The sequence below is a fragment of the Piliocolobus tephrosceles genome, chromosome 17 (genome assembly GCF_002776525.5).
Source record: "Piliocolobus tephrosceles isolate RC106 chromosome 17, ASM277652v3, whole genome shotgun sequence".
NCBI classification, from domain to species: Eukaryota; Metazoa; Chordata; class Mammalia; order Primates; family Cercopithecidae; genus Piliocolobus; species Piliocolobus tephrosceles.
The window spans coordinates 52,788,716-52,809,590 of NC_045450.1; the positions used below are offsets into that span (position 1 = coordinate 52,788,716).

General features: G+C 54.9%; 1 protein-coding gene across 2 annotated transcripts in view; it reads right to left on the reverse strand.

Annotated features, from left to right (window-relative positions):
- The window catches only part of SLC12A4 (solute carrier family 12 member 4), a 30,330-nt gene extending 9,927 nt beyond the window's left edge, over nucleotides 1–20,403 (reverse strand). Inside the window, exons 1-13 of one of the 2 annotated variants that reach the window (XM_023210221.2) lie at nucleotides 20,278–20,403; nucleotides 14,433–14,527; nucleotides 12,544–12,675; nucleotides 8,548–8,694; nucleotides 8,392–8,446; nucleotides 5,231–5,361; nucleotides 2,812–3,053; nucleotides 2,452–2,666; nucleotides 1,820–1,984; nucleotides 1,642–1,740; nucleotides 1,337–1,394; nucleotides 1,002–1,176; nucleotides 486–604 (exon numbers count right to left, since the gene is read on the reverse strand). In XM_023210221.2, coding sequence (XP_023065989.1) covers nucleotides 486–604; nucleotides 1,002–1,176; nucleotides 1,337–1,394; nucleotides 1,642–1,740; nucleotides 1,820–1,984; nucleotides 2,452–2,666; nucleotides 2,812–3,053; nucleotides 5,231–5,361; nucleotides 8,392–8,446; nucleotides 8,548–8,685 — 1,397 coding nt within the window. In that variant the 5' untranslated portion in view covers nucleotides 8,686–8,694; nucleotides 12,544–12,675; nucleotides 14,433–14,527; nucleotides 20,278–20,403. Of the gene's footprint in view, nucleotides 1–485; nucleotides 605–1,001; nucleotides 1,177–1,336; nucleotides 1,395–1,641; nucleotides 1,741–1,819; nucleotides 1,985–2,451; nucleotides 2,667–2,811; nucleotides 3,054–5,230; nucleotides 5,362–8,391; nucleotides 8,447–8,547; nucleotides 8,695–12,543; nucleotides 12,676–14,432; nucleotides 14,528–19,689; nucleotides 19,929–20,277 lie in introns of those variants that run through there. The other variant, XM_023210220.3, reaches the window with a different exon arrangement.
- Nucleotides 20,404–20,875: the final 472 nt, after the last annotated feature.

Consider the following 20,875-nt stretch of genomic DNA (forward strand, 5'->3'; position numbering starts at 1 on the left):
TTTTTTTTTTTTTTTTTTTTTTTTTTGAGGCGGAGTCTTGCTCTGTCGCCCGGACTGGAGTGCAGTGGCCGGATCTCAGCTCACTGCAAACTCCGCCTCCCGGGTTTACGCCATTCTCCTGCCTCAGCCTCCCAAGTAGCTGAGACTACAGGCGCCCGCCACCTCGCCCAGCTAGTTTTTGTATTTTTAGTAGAGACGGGGTTTCACCGTGTTAGCCAGGATGGTCTCGATCTCCTGACCTCGTGATCCGCCCGTCTCGGCCTCCCAAAGTGCTGGGATTACAGGCTTGAGCCACTGCGCCCGGCCCCAGGCTTGCTTCTAAATGCAGGGGTGGGCTGAGCCCTGCCAGGCCACATCTCCCCAAGCAGCCTGCCACATCTCCCATCTGCACCCCCAACACCAGACACAGCCACGGGGAGGTGCTGGGGTTCAGGGACCCTTTCCCAGAACATCCCCCTGCCCTGCCCTGCCCAGCCCCAGCTCACATGGACAGGATGGGGGCCACCATGTCGAGGGAGGCGATGAGGATGCCCAGCTCGGCGATGAGTGCTGTCAGGAGAAGTGCCCATGTGGGTTCACCATTCACCTTCCCGTGGCCAAATACCTGTGTGCACCAGGAAGGAAGCTGGTCCTGTCACCCCCATTCCATACCTTGGGCCGCAGACCCCAGCCTGGCCTCCCTCATCCCCAGGGCCCTCCTTGGGGGCTCAGGCCACCTCTGTGCCTATCTCTGTGGGTGTCACCAGTCTCCCTGACTCCACCTCGCCAGGCCTCTCTCCTTTGGATGAGCCCTAAACAGGCCATGAAGATTCTGGGTCCAGGCAGCTCCAGGCCCAGGGCAGTGTCAGCCCAGGGCACTTCTCAGTAGCTCCTCATGGATGGCCGCCTGGCCCCGGGGCTACTGAGGACAGGACACACTGCATCTGTGTTCCCTATCTCTCTCCCCAGCTGGGCGAGGGCCTGGGAGCAGCCAGGCCATGGGGGAGTGCAGAAGGGCTCACCCGGAGGAAGGGGATGATGTTGTCCTTGGCAATGGCCTGCAATAGGCGCGGTGCCCCTGTGAGGCTCTGGAGGCCAGCGCCGCATGTTGAAAAGAAGGAGCCGATGACGATGACCCAGGGTGAAGGCCAGGCCAGTGTGCCCACCACCAAGTTCCTGCTGACGCCATCGCCATACCTGCAGGGGCCACCAGAGTGAGGGATGTCAGGGGTCCGGAAGGACGACACAGACCACCAAAGGTAGCCAGCAGCCTGAGGACCACCCACAGGGTTGGGGGCTGGTGTGAAGGCCGGCCAAAGCCCAGCCGCTGCTACAGAGAGGGGCCCAGCTCACTCACTTGTCCCGGAGAACCACACCCTCAATGCAGGCACCAAAGAGAACCACACTGCTGAAGTCTGTGGTGGCGTCAAGGAAAATTCGGCCTCCGCCACCCCACTGTCCCTGAACGGGACCATGTGCCCCCACCCCAGCCAGACCGCAAGGACTGGGAGTACCATGGTGTGTGTGTGTGTGTGTGTGTGTGCATGATAAGGGGAGCTATATGTGAGTGTGTGGGGTGTATGTGCATGTGAGCTGGTGACGTGCACAGGCCAAGCGCCTCCCGTCCTCTGCCCAACCTGCCCCAGGCCTGGGAAAGGATACACACGAGGGAAGTTGTAATGATGGCCAGAATGGTCCCCACAGGGATGGACTTCTGGGCATCACGGAGGTCCCCAGAGCGGTTTGAGCCAGCCATGATGCCTCCAAAAACAGATGAGACTCCCTCAGGGGCTCCCCGGGATTGGGGACAGGGATGGGTGGGTAGGCAGGCGGGGCTCACCTGTCACAGAAGGGAAGAAGATGCCGACTAGCACGGTGAATGATGTGGCGATGTCGGCCACCACGTACAGGGGCAGGCTCTCTTTCAGGCTCGGGGCATCTGCAGAGGGCAGCCCATGCTTCTCCACGATGTCACCCTTCTCCAGGTAGGCGCTCCACAGGTTTTCTGCAGGGGTAGCTGTGTCACCACCACAGCCGCCCCCCACTACCCCGGGCAGTTTGGGGCAGCCTAGCCAGAGGCTGCAGATGCAGGGCAGTTTTGGGGACTCAAGACAGCTTCAGCGCAATGATTGCAGTGTCAGCCACAGGGCTACCCTGACCACAGGGTCACCACAGCCCCCCACTGCCTGCCTCACACAAAGGCCTTTATAGATCCTGTGGGAACATCCCCAGGCAGTGTCAGGGGCTGGTGGCTAGGGAAGACAGGCTGCTGCAGGCCTTGGACGCTGGCCAGAGAGGCTTCACTCACTCCAAACTCGGCTGCCAGGAGCCAGGCTGGGAGGACACTGCTGGGCTGGGAAGGCGGCCAGTCCTGCCCCCATTCCCAAGCTGGCCACACAAGGACAGCTCTGTGCTCTGCACCCCTGCTCAGCCTGTGGGTTCAAGAGCAGGAGGATGGGAGGGAGGACCCACCCTGGAGCACACCAGCAGCTGCCCCGGGGATGCCAGGGATCTCAGTCACATTGTTGAGCAGGAAGTAGGGGTCGCAGGAGTCGGTGGTAAGGTTGGGGCTGTGGCAGAAGAAACTCCATAGCCGGGTGGCCACTGTCTCATTGTCTACTACAGCTGTCTTGGCACAGATGTCAAACTGGTCCCGGGACAGGGTCCTGTTGCCCAGCATGCATACCCTGTGAGGGACAGAAGCATTGTCCCGGAGCAGCCCGAGGCCGCTGCTTGTGCTCACCCTGCAGTCTCTGGGATCTAGGGCATCAAAGGCTGGCTACATGAGAGGGATGTCCATGCAATGCCCAGATAAATTCCTGGGTTACTTACGGAAACACGGGAGGGTCAAATATTGACTTGATGCCCCCAGCATAGATGGAGAGGATGGAGATGATCACACAGGCCAGGAAGAGCGAGGCAAATTTGTTCACATACTTGACCCCCACAAACACCACCAGGGTCATAAAGGTCAGGAAAATGGTCCCATACACACGCATATTGTTCAAAGTGGCATTCGACGTGTCATGAGCGCCCAATGGGTAAAAAATGGCAGCTGGTGGGGCAATGTAGGTCTGAAACAAGAATATGGATAAGGAGGGTTTTATCTTCTTATTTGGAAAGTGAAACTTGTCATTTTGGTTTTCTTTTTAAGAGTACCTAAAAGAGGCTGGGCGCAGTGGCTCAGGCCTGTAATCCCAGCACTTTGGGAGGCTGAGGTAGGGGGATCACTTGAGGTCAGGAGTTCATGACTAGCCTGGCTAACATGGGGAAACCCCATCTCTACTAAAAATACAAAAATTAGTCGGGCGTGATGGCACATGCCTGTAATCCCAGCTACTGGAGGCTGAGGCAGGAGAATCGCTTGAATCCAGGAAGCAGAGGTTGCAGTGAGCAGAGATCGCACCATTGCACTCCAGCCTGGGTGACAGAGGGAGACTCCATCTCAAAAAAATAAAAAATAGGCCAGCGCTGTGGTTCACGTCTATAATCCCAGCACTTTGGGAGGCTGAGGCAGTGGATCACTTGAGGTCAGGAGTTAGAGACCAGCCTGGCCAATATGGTGAAACCCCATCTCTACTAAAAATACAAAAATTAGTGGTGCAAAAACTGGTGGTAGTAGTGCACACCTGTAATCCCAGCTATTCCAGAGGCTGAGGCAGGCGAATCACTTCAGTCTCAGAGGCGATGGTTGCAGTGAGTAGAGATCACGCCACTGCACTCCAGTCTGGCCAACAAAGTAAGACATTGTCTCAAAAAAACAAATGAATAGGCCGGGCGCAATGGCTCACGCCTGTAATCTCAGCACTCTGAGAGGCCGAGGCGGGAGGATTGCCTGAACTCAAGAGTTCGAGACAATCCCAGGCAACTTGGTGAAACCTCATCTCTACTAAAACACAAAAAATTAGCTGGGCATGGTGGCATGAGCCTGTAATCCCAGCTACTCGGGAGGCTGAGGCAGGAGAATCGCTTGAACCCAGGCGGTGGAAATTGCAGTGAGCTGTGATCACGCCACTGCACTCCAGCTTAAGCGACAGTGAGACTCCGTCTCAAAATAAATAAATTAATTAATTTTTAAAATAAAAAATAAGAGTACCTAAAAGAAGCCAGTCACAAAAGGCCACATATTGTATGATTCTGTTTATATGAAATGTCCAGAATAAGCAAATCCCGAAGCAGAAAGCAGACTCCTGGTTGCCAGTGCTGGCGGGGAATGGAGAGTAACTGCTAAGGGGGTTCTGGGGATGATGAACATGTTCTAGAATTGACTGCGCAACTCTGTGAATATACTATAAGACATTGAATTGTACACTTCCAGTGGTATGTAAATTGGCATGGGAATTGCGTGGTATGTAAATTATATGTTAATAAAGCTATTATATAAAAACAAGCAAACAAAAAGGATCCGAACATAGATGCCAACCTGAATCACTAAATAGCCAAAGTGGAAGAGTTTGAGCAAGAAAATAAATAATGATAGTATTGGATTACAACCCAAAGAATAAAGTAAATATCCAGAAGTCCATTCAGATATAATGACATGGCTGAATACATAAACAGGAGAAGGGACAAATCCCACATAATGAATGTAGAAAGGATATAAAAAATGAAAACAAACCAAAGCCCCCCAAAATCAGAAGGTGCAGGGTCCATGCTGCAGGTAGAGGACCTGGAGGCAAAAGCAGCCAGGCAGTCCCTCTAGGTACCTCCTGCCCTCTGGATCCCCAGGGGCGGGCACCTGTCACCCCATGCCTCCCGCAGCTCCTTGCCTCTTCCCCCACTGCTGCGGCAGTTAATTGGGGAATGAGAAGCTGAGGCTGACAGAGCTCCCATGGGGCTCATGGAGCGGGAACCAACCTCCAGCAGGGTCCTGTGGCTGCTTATGCCGACTGAAGGACAAGCAGAAGGTGGATCTGAAGTGCCCTGGCACAGAGCCCCAGGGGACACAGAGCTAGCCAGAGCCCACACAAGCCCAGAAGGAAGCCTGCATCACCACCAAGATCTGTCACTGAGCTAAATACAACAGTTCCTGGAACCCTTGCCATGGCGCCCAGGTGGACGGAACATCCCCGGCCGAGGTGAAGGCGGCCAGGCGTCTTTCTTGCCTGACCCAAACTGGCATGGAAGTGAAAGAAAAACCAGGCTGAGCAAAGGTCTTTGTCTCTCGAAGAGGCTTTCTACTTTATAATGCCCAGGCGGTGGCCAGAGGTGTGGGGATGAACAGCCTGGAACTTCTGTTTGCCTGACTCACCAGCAAGATCTCGATGGCCCCCAGGATGTACATGGCTGCTGCAAATGTCGTTCCCAGGTAGAAGCACAGGCCCACAGCACCTCCAAATTCTGGCCCCAGTGAACGAGAGATCATGAAATAGGAGCCCCCAGCTGCAGCAGAGAAATGAAAATGTGCACAGGTCAAGGCTGGTTCTTCTTCAAGGGGTCTCCCTGTGACAAGCCTGCACAACCGCGTGGAAGGACAGGGACTGCTTTTCCCATTTATGGATGAGTAGAGGGGCTAGGAAACCTGCCCAAGGCTGCATGGTGGGTAAGTATCCAGGCTGGCATTCGATCCTATCCCCATCTGATTTGAATGTCCAGCATGGAACATGGAAATGACTGCTTTGTGGGAGCAGCTCTAGTCTGCAGCAGTGGCTGAGTGGCCACTGTCCTCCAATGTCCTGTACACAGCCCCCAGCCTCTTCTGGCTGGGTGTGTCCCATCTCAGCCCACCTCACCCTCCTGAGGCCTGTCCTTTGTTAGTCTGACCCCTCCAGACAGGACAGGGACTGTGTCTTATCCAGTCTTTTGGCCCTAAGGCCCAGCACAGGGCCTGCCACCAGGTGAGTGTCCACAGCTCCTGCCCTGAATCTGTGCTTCTAACAAAGTCTAACACCCTTGCAAGACTCACAGAGAGTCATGACTAGGCCCCAGGGTGACAAGCACAGGGGGACAAGTCATCTCATGTTGCTGGTTGTATCTGCTGCTGAGACAATGTCTCTTGTGAAAATCTGGAAACAGGGATCAAGAAATTCTTTCAGAGTCAATCTGGCTCATGCCTGTAATCCCAGCATTTTGGGAGGCTGAGGTGAGTGGATTGCTTGAGCTCAGGGGTTCCAGACCAGTCTGGGCAACACGCAAGACCCCGTCTCTACTAAAAAAAGGAAATTATAAAAAATATACATTTAAAAAAAAAGGCTGGGCGCGGTGGCCCATGCCTGTAATCCTAGCACTTTGGGAGGCCGAGATTGGCGGATTGTCTGAGCTCAGAAGTTTGTGACCAGCCTGGGCAATGATGAAACTCTGTCTCTACTAAAATACAAAAAATCAGCCAGGTGTGGTGGTGAGTGCCTGTAGTCCCAGCTACTGAGGAGGCTGAGGCAGGAGAATTGTCTGAACCTGGAAGGCAGAGGTTGCAGTGAGCCACTTCACTCCAGCCTAGGCGACAGAGTGAGACTCTGTCTCAAAAAAAAAAAAAAAGTCAGCTGGGCACAGTGGCTCACGTCTGTAATCCCAGCACTTTGGGAGGCTGAGGCGGGTGGATCACCTGAGGTCAGGAGTTCGAGACCAGCCTGACCAACATGGAGATACCTTGTCTCTACTAAAAATACAAAAGTAGCCGGGCATCGTGGCATATGCCTGTAATCCCAGCTACTCGGGAGGCTGAGGTAGGAGAATCACTTGAACCTAGGAGGCGGAGGTTGTAGTGAGCTGAGATGGTGCCACTGCACTCCAGCCTGGGCAACAGAGACTGCATCTCAAAAAAAATACTAAAATAGGCCGGGCGCGGTGGCTCAAGCCTGTAATCCCAGCACTTTGGGAGGCCGAGACGGGCGGATCACGAGGTCAGGAGATCGAGACCATCCTGGCTAACACGGTGAAACCCCGTCTCTACTAAAAAAATACAAAAAACTAGCCAGGCGAGGTGGCGGGCGCCTGTAGTCCCAGCTACTTGGGAGGCTGAGGCAGGAGAATGGCATAAACCCGGGAGGCGGAGCTTGCAGTGAGCTGAGATCCGGCCACTGCGCTCCAGCCTGGGCCACAGAGCGAGACTCCGTCTCAAAAAAAAAAAAAAAAAAAAAAAAACCTAAAATAAATAAATGAAAAATCAATCTTTTTCATGCTGTAATCCACCTCCAGGACCCTCTCCTAAGGGAACTGCTGGAGCATGAACAAAGATTCATGTTCAAGGATGTTCATGACAACAATGTATACAATGGTGAAAAAGTGGAACCCACAGGCAGGAGAATAAACACATTAATTAGGTTATGTGGTGTACCACTGAGAGTCCTGTTTTCAAAAAATCATTTTCGGCAGGGTGCAGTGGCTAACACCTGTAATCACAGCACTTTGAGAGGTGGAGGTGGGTGGATCAGTTAAGGTCAGGAGTTCGAAGCCATCCTGGCCAACATGGTGAAACCTCGTCTCTACTAAATATACAAAAATGTGGTAGTCACCTGTAATCCCAGCTACTCAGGAGGCTGAGGCATGAGAATCACTTAGAATTGCTTAAACCTGGAAAGTGGAGGTTGCAGTGGTCTGAGATCATGCCACTGCACTCCAGCCTGGGTAATAAAGCAAGACTCTGTCTCAAAAAACACACCAAAAAACCAAAATCAAAAAACCGTTCTCAACACTTGGGAAACACACACACGTACACATGTAAACACATACACATAAATGCATAGATATATACACACACATATACTTTTGGGAAATATATATAATTTATATAAATAGAGTGTACGTGTGCGATACTTCATAAGACCCTAAGACCTATATATACCAAAAGGCGAATAGTAATGATCTCGGGATGGTGGGATTATTGGTGCTTTTACTTTTCCATTCTACACTTTTCTGCACTTTTTTATTTATTTTTTTTGAGATGAAGTCTTGGTCTGTCACCCAAGCTGGCGCAATCTTGGCTCACTGCAACCTCTGCCTCCCGGGTTCAAGCAATTCTCTGACTCAGCCTCCCAAGTAGCTGGGATTACAGCCACCCACCACCATGCCTGGCTAATTTTGGTATTATTAGTAGAAATGGTATTTCACCATCTTGGCCAGGCTGGTCTTGAACTCCTGACATCGTGATGCACCCGCCTTGGCCTCCCGAAGTGCTGGGATTCCAGGCGTGAGCCACCGCACCCAGCCTTTTCTGCACTTTCAAACCTTCTTACAGTAAACATACATTGTCCTTTTTTTTTTTGGTATTGCTTTTACATTAACAAAAACCACAATGGCACTCTCCAGCTCTGTCAAGCAGTAAAGCTTCTACGTGGGCACGGTCCTGGCATCAGGGATTGGGAGCCCACTACAGAACTGCTTGGGGCAGGGGTGTGCTATGGGGGTTCCCAGGTAGGTCAAGGCAGATTCTGGGCCCTTTTCTCTTCCACCAGGCCTTGGGTGGCGCTCACCGACCTGGAACAACACCGTTGGTGGCAATGGCGCTCATGGAGATGGCCGTCAGCAGGGTCTGTGGGAAGGAGGGCCTGGGTGAGCAGCTCAGCTGGGTGGGCTCTGTGGTGGCAGCCATGGCCCACACCCAGCCCACCCCTGCCACGCCAGGACACTCACACAGCAGCAGCAGATAAGCACGATGAGGAGAGCCTGTAGCACACCAGCTGTGCCCACCATCCAGGTCAGCCGCAGGAATAGGATAACCCCGAAGATATTCTGCAGGCAGGGCAGGTACACCCCCATGAGGGTGCCCATGCTGGGCGCCTGTACGAACACGAAGGGAGGGGGCAAGTAGAGCATCAGAGGGATGCACCATGGAGGGTCAGCCCTAGTCACTCAGCAGGCCCCCTTCCCTGGTGGGGCCCCGGGGAACATAGCGGGTAGGGGTGACAGCTAGATGTCTCTATTAACTTTCATATAGGAAGACAGTTGAATCTGGGAAGGTGTAAAACCTGATTCTTTTTAAAAACCCACATTGAGCTTTAGAACCTTAACTCTCTCTCAAGGTACTGCCTCCTTCCCTTCCTCTCTCCTGTTAAACTTCTAGAAAGAGGGGTTTGTCTCAGATCTCCACCTTCTCACCCAGCAGGCCGTAAGTCACCCCAGGCAAAGTCCCAGAAGTCATCCCTGGCCCTACCTCTCCTCAACCCCCAACTCCAGTCCTGGTAGACACTAACTCCTACCCAGTCTGTCTCCCTGCTGCCCTGAGATCCGCCTGCCTTGTCCCAGCCTTAGTCCCTTGAACCGCAGGCACCTGGGTGGTACCCTCCCGAGCCTGTCAACCTCTCCACATTCCAGCCCACTCTGCTGCTACAGTAGGTCTCTGAAAGCAAGTCTAATCTCATCACCCATGTTGAAAACCTTCTGTGATGTCTTGTAATCCAGTGTGCAGTCCAACTCCTTGGCTTGGGCCACCAGACATGTCCCATCACCTCTCTTGTTAGCCCCAGCCCCTGACCACATGGGTCCCTCAGATTCTCCAAACCTGAGAATGTGCTGGACTCTGCCTGGGAGAGTCGGCCCTGCCTCACGGCCTGGCAAACTCCTCTTCAGTGAAACTGTTACCTCCCCCAGGAAGATGTCCCCAGGTTGCCTTAGGTGGAGCTGGTCCTCCCTCTCACAGTCCTTCGGCATCTGATACTCCCTATCACAGTTGTCACTACAGGTCATGGTAACAGAATGTACTTGTATGTTTTGTGACCATATTAGGGCAGGCTTGGCTTGTTTATGGTTCTGTCACCAGCAGGCCCTGCAGGTACCCAAAACGTGCTTCTGAACCCAGTGAGTGGTGTTTTGGAAGCCCCTGGGACATCCTGTTGGGAAAATCCTAGAGAGAAAGTGCTCAGGCTTTAGGGCAGGTGAGGAAGATCTAATATGCAAATCCAGGCACCCTTTCTCAATTTAGGGCAGAGTAGGGGCCAGCCAGGAGGCCAGGGCAGAGGCTGAGAGCACAGAGGCTGGCTGACATCGTTTTGAGGCACTGGGCCCCCAAGAGTGCAGCCTCCACAACGTGGCCCTGACAGCTTCCACTGGAACTCCAACAAAGCCTCCTCACTGACCCAAAGGACTGGATTAGTGAACATCATTCAGGGAGAAGGGACAGGGAAGCCCCACGAGAGAGTGCCTCTGCTGCCCAGAAGCTAGGGAGAAGAGAACTCCATGGCCATGATCTTGTCTGGCTGAGTCACCTTCGACAAGTTCCTTAATGCCCCTCCTGAAGGGTCTTGGCCTGGGGCAGGACCTGTGAGCAAACTAAAGGACTTCAGAAAAGTCTCAGCAAAAACAAATGGCTCCTCAAACTGTCCTGTGTAGAGCAGTGCAGGGGATGGATCCCCCTCATCTGGGCATTGTCTGAGCCCTTCTCAGAGGATGCCACCCACGGAATAGCAACGGCAAGAGCTCCCAGTCCCACCCCCATCCCAAGCTGAGTCACTCTAAGAAAAGGGCAGTGTGGGAAAGGGCAGGGCGGGCCGGAAATGCTTTCTGCATCCCCAAATAACCTCTGGCAGCCTCAGAAGGTCATCAGGCCAGAGCTGGAGCTGGAGCTGGACAAGCTGCTGGGGAGAGGCTGCTTTGGGTTTTGGCATGGTCTGGTTGGAGGCCCACCCTTCCTGCTTCAAGCCTTCCTTTTCCGAGGCCCCTGCTTGGGCCTGCCCCGGGTGAGGACCACGACTCAGCAGCCCCAGATCCCTAGCTTCCTACTGACTCCTTAAAGACTTGGCCCGGCTCCTCTTTCTTTTTTTTTTCTTTTTTTTTTTTGAGACAGAGTCTCGCTCTGTCGCCCAGGCTGGAGTGCAGTGGCGCAATGTCAGCTCACTGCAAGCTCCACCTCCCGGATTCATGCCATTCTCCTGCCTCAGCCTCCCGAGCAGCTGGGACTACAGGCGCGCGCCACCACGCCCGGCTAATTTTTTGTATCTTTAGTAGAGACGGGGTTTCACCACATTAGCCAGGATGGTCTCGATCTCCTGACCTTGTGCTCCACCTGCCTTGGCCTCCCAAAGTGCTGGGATTACAGGCGTGAGCCACTGTGCCCAGCCAATGCTCCTCTTTCTTCCATGGAAAAACTATTGGAGCTAGGACACCCAGCCACCCTCTCCCATCCTTGCCCTGGGGCCAGGTAAGCTGGATAGCTAAGCTAAGCATCCTCACGGGTTCTCCACTGGGCCAAGGGATGATGGGTCTTCTCCAGCCCATGCATCCCTCCCACATTCCTGCTAAGATGTGCACTACCTGTTCTCAGGGGCCTCTTCACTCCCCGCCATCAGCTCCCTGGCTTGGCCTGAAGGGACAGGGATGAGGCTCTGACCTAAGGATCCTGTCACCACTGTGGGCAGAGTACTCTCAGAGGTTGAGACACTCCTGCAGTGCTGGACAGACATGGACAGATGCAGTTAGGGTTCTCCACTATCCAGTCCAGAACATGCCAGCAAAATCACACCTGGCTGGACAGGGTCAGGGTCAAGTCTGTGTGCTGGTTTGCTTCTCTGAAGGGCAAGGTGAGAGATGTGCTTCAGTGAGGTCTACCTTCTCTGCTGGCCCCACCCCAGAGAAGCCCAAATCTCAGAACCAGGTGTGAGGCTGCAGGCCTGGCTTATCCCAGCCAGGAGCTCCTTCTGCTTGTGTCAACCTCTGAGAATACTACAGCCAGTGCCACACCTCAGCTCCTCCCAAAACACTGCTGCTTCCCAAACCTCAGGGAGTCAGTATGTAGACAGGGTGGGTCCCTAGCCTCCAAATGAAAAATGTAGAAAAATCCCCAGCCCTCAGCTACACTGAGCCCCAATGACACAGAGGAGCTAGGCAAAGAGGTAACAGTCACCCCAAAGAGAGGAGGGCTGAAGGGCCAGAGAACTGGATTAGTGACCAAAAAGTGGGACAGGGAAGCCCCATAAGGCAGCATCAGGCTCCGATCACATACACATGTCCCCCGACCCTGGCACTCAAGGAACCCAGGGGGTTGTTGGAGGGTTCTGCCAATGGAGCCTTGGGCAACACTGTGGGCAGCAGGAGGGTTTGTGACTTGCTCTGAATTGCATGACCTCCGAGAGACAACCTGGTTGCTGGCTCCAAGGGCAACACCCTTAGCCACCCTCACACAATGTCACTGATCTGGCATTTTGTGTAGTTACATATCCCACAAATCTGTCTCCCATAAAAATCCACGAATCTATCTCCCAGCATTACAGATTGATCTTGTCTAGCTCAGTCACTTTACACAAGTTCCTTAATGTCCCTGACACTATTTCCTCATCTGAAACATGGGGAGTATAGTAGCACCTGCCTCTTGGTTTTGTTGAACAGATGACATGTGAGAACCCAGGCCCACTGCCTGGTGTGGTACCTCGCACACAGTAAAGACTGAGTACAGGCAGCTGTGTCTCCCGCCGTCATTCCTGAGGGCCTCCCTGGCCCTCTGTCCCTGGGGAGATTCTCATTAGCTCACTTCTTAAAGCCTCCTGAGCCAAGGCACTCAGTGCCCATCCTCCCTGCTCACCATGCTTAGCACCCACTTCCCCTGGTGTGCTCACCACCATGTGGGGAAACAGCCAAATCCATGGTGCTGTGTCTGTCTTCCCAGGTGTGGCCCCTCTGCTGCCCCAGTCAGCTCACCTCGGCTGCCCTCCGGCGGGTGCCCTCCCCACTCTCAGCCTCCTCATGCTCCTTGGCGCCCTGGGTGAGGTTGGTGTAGCTGACGAGCTTGCCCAGAAGAGACGATACCTTTGGGCGGATGTCCAGCTCTTCCTGTAAACAGAGCCACAGGGCAAGATGGCATTCGGCCAGGTGGGTACCAGCTGTGTGAAGCCAGCTGCCTGATCCCTGGCCCTGTTCCAAGCCCTGAGACAGGCCTGGGCCTGATCCCAGTTCCTGCCTGGGGAAGCCCAAGCCATCCAACTGGACAGGTGTGGACACCACACCCCAGGACGTGGCACTCAAAAGGCCCAGCCCCGCGGCTGCTTTTCTCTACCCCACCTTGGCTACAATCACTGCCAGCCCATTTGTGAAAACCACCTGCCTCAGGGGAGAGAGGGCAGGGAAGAACACGTCTGGCAGGCGGGCAATGGCACACTTCATCCTGCCTGCTCTGCGCAGCCACCTCCCAGCTATGGCTGCACCTCTAGGACTCACGCCTACCCTCCCCACAAAAAGTCACCCTAGTCACCTCAGGGAACAAAAGAGGGCAAAAGAGTGATGTCTGGGACAAGTGAAGTCTCTCTTGTCTGCCCAAACCCTGATCTCCCTGGATGGTCTTCCCTTGACCCCAGTCCTGCGAGTACCCACATCAATCGCAGAGATGGGATCCTGACTCTCCCGCCCATCCTCAGGCGGGGCTGGGCCAAGGCCTTCACTGCAGAACCTTGCTGCTTTCCCAGGTCAGGAGGCCTCCCAGAGCTCAGGCTCCCCAGCCCCACCGGGGTCTAGGCAATGATCCCTGCTCCTGCAGCCTTCTCGATGCTGTGCCTTCACCTGCCCCCTGCCCACATTTAGCTTTTCCCTCTCTGTCAGCTCCCTTCTGATCAACACACAGGGAGAAGTTGCTTTGGTGTGAGAGGAGAAGACGAGGGCCCTTGGGGGCATGTGGAGATTGAGGAGCCTCGGCCGGATGTGGTGGCTGACAGTGGTAATTCCAGCACTTTGGGAGGCCGAGCAGGAGGATCACTAGAGGTCAGGAGTTCAAGACAAGCCTGGCCAACAGGGTGAAACCTCGTCTCTAAAAATACAAAAATTACCCAGGCGTGGTGGCAGGCGCCTGTAATCCCGGCTGCTCGGGAGGCTGAGACAGAAGAATCACTGAGCTTGGGAGGCAGAGGTTGCAATGAGCCAAGATCGCATCACTGCACTCCAGCCTGGGGCAACAGAGTGAGATTCCATCTCAAAACGAAAAAAGAAAAAAAAGAGAGATTAAGGAGTCTCCATTATTCAGCCATGCAATGGCTGAACGTGTGGGTCAGAGTTTAGGAGCTTAAACTACATTTTAAATCCAGATCTCACTGCTCAGCTTGAGTCTGAAGAAGATAAAACTCAAGTACAGAGGCAGATATTTGGGAATCTTTCCAGAGACGTATCCCCTAAAGCTGAAAATGGACCAGTCCTCAGGGAACTAGAGGGAGACAGAGCTAGAAGAGCCAACCAAGAAGGACAAGGAAGAATCCTTGGGAGAGCGAAGAACCATGGACTTGGAGAAGAACCAGGAGTGGAGAGAAGAGGAGAAATCCTGAGTTGGGAAATCCTAAGCAGACGTGTCCTTGCTGAGGGGTTGTAAGGAAGTCAGAGGTGAACAGTCCTGGAGGTAGCAATGGGGGTGGGGTTGTGAGTGGCCTCCGGGAAGGCAGTTTCAGTTGAAAGGGCCAAGGGAACTGCAGCCCGGCTGCCATGAGAGCCAGGAAGACAAGAGGAGATGAGAGGAAGAGCCAAACAGAGGAGGCCCACGTGTCCAGCCTGACTGCTTAGCTAAAGCCTCTGTCTGCCAAACCTGTGACCCAAAATGGCTCCTCAGCTACCTCAAACAGTGCCAGGTTCCTGTCATAGTAGTCACTTCCTCTGGAAGCCTCCAAGGGGGAAAGAAAAGGGCTGCTCTCTCTGTGGTTGCCATGTCCTGTGAAGAAAGAGAGACAATCAGGGACTGTTTCCTGAACCCCCCAGCCTGTGCCCCTTCCCAGAAAGCCAGACCCCAAAACATCGTTTCTGTGGAGCACTTTGGAGCTGCAGTGTCACCAGGTTGGAACTCAGTTTCCACATCGCACCGTGCCAATGCCCTTGAAGGGCCAGAGATAGCTAGAGAGTGGCCAGTGACCAAAACCTGGGACATCATTCCCTCCAGTGAAGGGAATCCAGGTGAGGGAGCAGGCACCCTAGCACAAGCACATGTGGACGCCGAGGGGCGGGGCCTGCGGGTGGGCGGGGCTAGCCTTTGATCCGCCCCCAGATCCCCTCCCCGCCCCAGTCCATTTCCCAGCCTTTCCGGAGTACCCAATGTGCAGGATGCCAAGGGCTCAGTGTCCTCAGGGACCGCCCAGGCAGTGCCCTCCAGATACACGAAGCCGCACAGAGCACCTTCGGCTGCCATGGCCCGAACGAAGGTGGCTGGCTGGCTACCCCACTATGCACTGCGCGGGGGCATCCTGCGGGGCAGCCCAGGGCATGCTGGGAGGCGGGGCAAGCCCCAGGCCGTGGAGAGCGGAAGTGGATGCCAGGAGCCTTCTAGGGTCGCCTAAGAAAGTTGGACCGGGCCGGGCACGGTGGCTCAAGCCTGTAATCCCAGCACTTTGGGAGGCCGAGACGGACGGATCACGAGGTCAGGAGATCGAGACCATCCTGGCTAACACGGTGAAACCCCATCTCTACTAAAAATACAAAAACCAGCTGGGCGAGGTGGCGGGCGCCTGTAGTCTCAGCTACTCGGGAGGCTGAGGCAGGAGAATGGCATAAACCCGGGAGGCGGAGCTTGCAGTGAGCTGAGATCTGGCCACTGCACTCCAGTCCTGGGGACAGAGCAAGACTCCGCCTCAAAAAAAAAAAAAAAAAAAAGAAAGTTGGACCGGTGGGTGTCAGACTGAGCAGGGAGAAAAATGGGAGCCAGGACTACTGGCAGGGGCAGAACAATGCCCCCCTTGCCCCAGATCCCGCCACTTGCCCCAGACTAACCTCTGCCTACAACCCTAGGCTGGTGAGCCAGTGCCCCAACTCCGAGAAATCTCGCCAAAAGGAGTGAAATTCTCCTTTTTTATAAGCCTGCATCAACTCCTAAAGCTCAACTGTTTTTTCTGGCCTCCCATCATTCACTCTTCCCTGTTTTCCAACTCTTGTCCCTTATGAGTCTCAGTGGGTGCCATTCCCAGCTTCCCACCAAGAAGGACGCCAAGCACTCATTTTCTAGGTGCTGAGTGTTCCCTCCACTCCAGTTACCCTCGCAGCCCCGGCCCTGGCTCAAGGCCTCACAGCAAATGGAAAGCACACATCTTGGTGTTGGATGGCAGTAGTATGCAGTTTTGACGTTAGAAGGACTGGCATGGTGTTCAGTGATGGAGGTGGCAACAGAACTGTCACCACCAGCCCAGGCTAGTGGTGTGATTGGGCTCTGCACTGGCCATGCCCGCCAACCTTTTCTGTTTACATAGGCCACAATTCATTTATCTTGTCTGCAGCTGAGAATGCTGATTGAGGCATCCTCCTACATCTGATACATCTCTTGCTATCAGCATGAGGCTTCACTTGCTTTCTTTGAGCCAACAACCACTCAGCAGGTGCTGTGCTGTGGATTCTTTATCCCCCAAGGAAACTAACAGATCAAGTGTGCCCATGACAGTTTCTGGGGCAAAGTCAGTTCTTCCTTCCCACAGCATGTGAAAGTGGCACACCTGCTGCACCCAGCAACCTGGGCTAGCTAAGTGAGCCAAGCAGCTCAGTCCCACATTCACATAGGTCAATGCCAATGGTACAGTGGACAAAGGCAGCCAGAGGTCAAGATAGTCCACCATGTCATGTTAAAGCCAGGTGAGGTCACGTAGCTCTTCGGACACTCTATGATATCTGCTGTGCCCTCCATGCTTGTTCAGGATCAGGAGTCCCAAGAAATATCTGAAAACCCAGTAACACTCTGCCCCTTACATTAATGACATTAATGGCCCTTCAGTGAAAAGCCTTTGAAAATTACTCTTGGATTTTTGTGACAAAAAAAAGTGTCTCCTTTTGATAAATCAGATGCTTCATTTTGTCAGAAAATGGCAGCTATACAGCTCTTCTTACTTCTCTTTCTGCTTTGGCTGCCAGGAATCTCCAAGCTAAATTTACTCTTTAGATAAAGTCACCATCTGTCTCATCTCAGAGTCCTTGCCCCCTTCCTCTGCATGGTTTTTGATCTTCCTGAGAGTAACAATCACTTGGGGAGACTCTTTTGTTGGCTATTGCTTCTGATCCTTTTGTGGAAGTTGGCTGGAAATCAATTATAATTGATTCTAAACTCACGTACTGCAGCCTGCCCCATCACTGTTGCCTAGTCTTTCTGGGGAGATTGTATTGCTATCCAGAAAACATACAGCTGAGCACACAGCGGCTCCCCCACAAATGCCTGTAAATGGTCCTCTAAGATCTAGCCTATCCCTTGTCCCTTCAGCCATCACTCTAGGATGGCTCGAGGCCCTTCCAAAAGTTGTCTCTAGTTCTCACGGCAACACTCCAGTAGAGAGCATTTACTCCCTTTTAGGGACAACGAGAGTGAAGTTCAGAGATGTTCAGAGGCAAGGCCACCCAGGGAGAAGGCCACATCTGGGTCCCAGGGTCCATCAGAGCCAGGTGGGGGCTGAGCTGCAGGTTCCGTTACTACTACAGACTCCAGTCCATCTATGCAGCACAATCTTTAAACATAGAGAAGAGTGCTGCAATTTGGCCAGGGTATGTATACCCAGGCCTCTGTGCGTTCAGACTGCGGCAGACTGGCTTGGATTCCTGGCCCTTCCCCCGTGTGACCCAGGGAAACCTGCTTATTCCCTGTGCAGCTTTGGTTTCCTCTTCTGTGAGGTGGAGATCGTAACACTTGTTTTTCCAACTGCCCAGATGCACTAGAAAAGGGACAGTTGGCGCCAGACACCCAGCGGGCACTCCTCGGGGTTCCCACAAAGCTCCCAAGGGCTTGTGGGAATGTAAGGGTCTAAGCAGTGCCTGGATGTCTGTACTGCCCTCAGCTTCAGACCTCCCATTCTGGCCTCAGCCATTTCAAAAATTCCAGGGCAGGTCTGGACACGCCTGCCAGGCCGAAGCTGCTTAGACACCACTTGAGATCCCCAGTAAATCTGAGTATGGCCTAGGCCTAGGGACTGCCTGTGACCTACACAACTGTGTTTCCACCAGCAACTGTGACTGCACCAGTGGCAGGTGGGGATCCAGGTGACCCTCCTGATTCCTGTGCACATGGATATCTGCCTGAGGTGCCCCCTCCAGGACCTCCCTACCCCCTGCCCACAGGCCAAGATGGGCTGGATAAGTAAGCCCATCTAGACCTCCCAGAGCAGAGGTGTGGGCACCGAGCTGGGGAAGGGGCAGGAGATGGATCTGAGGCTCACTGTGCTTTGTGCCCTCTGACCCTTTGCAGTCCCCACCAAGGATCAAAATCACTCACCGGGGCTCAGGGTGTCCCTCATCCTGCAGACAGCCAAGGTCTGGCTGAAAAGGAGTAAGAGGAGGAGAAAGAGGAAGGGAGGTAGTGGGAGGAGCTGGCCTAGCTTGCGGGGATCTAGCAGGACTCAGCCAATGTAGCTCCAGGTCCCTCCAGTCACCCTGTAGGGGCCAAGGCGTGGCCAAGGCGGGGCCAGCAGCTAGGCTCAGCTCTCTGCCTGCCCACTGGTCCAGGCTGATCCTGGGGATGCAGCCCAGTCCACTCTCTGGGGAGAGAGGTCCTCCCAGGGTTAGGGAAGCAGGGATGCTGGCTTTTGCTTTGACCACTTGAATCAAGCTAGGGGCAGACAAGGGCACAGAGGCTGGGGCACTCACACAGCTGTCAAGCCTGTAAAACCTCTGCAATGTCCAGCAGCCCATGCCACTGTCCTGTGCTACCTCTGCACATGGCAATCAAGTGATACACACACATAGCCATCATTTACATCAGGCATGGATCACCTCAGTCATCATCACGGACAGATCAGAGGTCCAGATCATGTCACGTGGCAAGTGTCAACCACACACTTCCTACATATCTCCATCATGATTGGTCACACAGGTATTTGTCATCAGTCAAATCACCATCCTCATCACTGTCAACCCTGCAGGAAACAGGGGCTGTGAGAACACCCTGACCTGAACCAGACTTCATCCTGTGATACCCACAGCCATACACTTGTACAAGCACAATTACACATGCATAGGCCACTACATACACAGACACATGTCCTCAGCCGTGTTTGCACTCCAAGGGTGGGCCTTAACAAGAACAGTCCCCTGGGGGCCTCTTGGGGTAGGAGATGGAGAAAGGGCTGTGGAGAGAAAGGGCTGGAAGGAAGGAGGAGGGATATGGGGCTTACCTCCGGGCCCTGGCACCTAGGTTAAAGAGTTAAGGTGCTGGAATCTCACACCCAGGCTTGACTGCCCCTGGGCAAGTTACATAACCGCCACCCCTCCCTTCACTGCTTCCTAATTGGGAGTAACAGTACTTATCCCACGGGTGATGCTGGAGGATTAAACGTTCGTCTCCGTGTTGAGTGCTTCACAGAGGCCCACTGTCCCTACAGATCTACACTGGCGCACTCACAGGCAGTTACCCATAGACCTCCAGTGGGTACACTCTGGCCAAAGTGCAGGTTGGCGCAGAGAGGCACACGGAGGGGTTTGGGTAGTTGGGGAGAGGGTCGTCTCACAGGCAAAGACGCTGAATCTCAAGTGGGGAACTGAGGCGAGAAGAGGATGTGGGATTCACCGAAGGTGAAGGGCCGGGAAGGGCCTGAGATGGGGTCTCGCCCCCGTCCCAAAGCTGGGCGGCCCGGCCGGCTGGCTTCCCTCGGCGGCCACGTCTGCAGCCCCCGCCCTCGGCCCACAGGGGAGGAGCTGGGGTGGAGAAAGTGGCCCGGGGCGGGCGCCGGGGGCCGAGGAAAATCGTGTCTGCGCGCGCGGTGCGACGAGCCAGTGGCTGTGGCGTGGACCAAAGAAAGTTGAGTCCACACCGACGTGTGCGCGCAAGGTCCCCGGATAAGTGCGGGCGCGGACCCGGGATGGCGGCCCCGGGTGGCAGGCCCCGCTGCCCCGCCACGGCCCCTCAGAACGCGCCCTCACCGTCCGAGTCCTCGCGCTCCGCGCGCTCTCCGTAGTCCACCCAACTGAGCCCCTCGAGGTTGTCATAGTCGCCGCGCCGCGGCCCGTCCACTGGCACCACGGTGAAGTGAGGCATCGCGCACACTCAGCCCCGCCGCACCCGCCGTCCTGGCCGCCCGCCGCTGTCCCCGCCGCCCCGGGCCGACACGCCCCGCCCGTTCGCATTCCTCCCCGCTGCGCTCACTTCCTCCGCCCGCCCCCCGGGCCGCCCCTCGGGGGCGGAGAGCGGGAGGGGCTCGTGCCGGCTCCTCCCAGAGCGGGGGCCCTGGTGGCGGGAAGACCCCTAGGCGGGGGCACTTCTACTGGCTCCACGGCCTGGGGGCGGGCCCGGTTCCTGTGTGACGTCGGGTGAGAGGCCGCCCTCTCTGAGCCCCAGATGCTATATTTGTAAAATGGGGGAAACACACTTCCACCTAGGGGTTATTTTAGGGCTCTGTGAGATGGGTCGTGGGGTGTCCTTGCTCTGCGCCCTGGACCGGGCAGGGCAGGCCGGACCGGCCCAGGACTGCAGAAGCCGCCTGCCCAGGGCCTCCTGCCATCCCCGGATACCTCCTTCCCATTTCAAGCGTCTGCATCCAACTTCTCCGCGACCCTGGAAACCGGACCCCCGCGAAGGTCCCGTCCCAGTCCTGGGCCCTCTAGCCGCAGCCTCTCCTGTTGGAGGCAGCTGGGGATTCTCGGTCCTTCCCCAGGGGCTGCTACGTCCTCGGCAGGAAGAACACCCACACCCACCCTCCCCCGCCGCGCCTGCCCCGCTTGCCTTTTTGGGCCTGTACACTGGGTGCTTTAGCCAAGTCTCTTCATTTTAAGTTACTCTGACTATCTCACCTCCTGGGTGTTCCTCTACGCAAGCCGTTTACTTGTTTGCTCCTAACGTTTCTTTCACTTTCTTCTCCACTGCTTCAGATTACTTATCTAGTTGGCTTTACTATTTTTTTGTCTATCAGAAAACCCCAGAGCCCATCTTACTTGTCTATCTCCACTCTTCTCCCTCGCGTGGCTCGGGTGGCGTCCTCTGAATACGCCACCTACTAGCCTCCAGCTCGGGGGTGGGGGGGTGCGGAATCAGAGCCGCTGGGCCCCGCGAGACGACCCCCGAGCTTACCACCCTCTGACCCCTCCCCCAGGGCCCCCGCGGCGGGCCCTG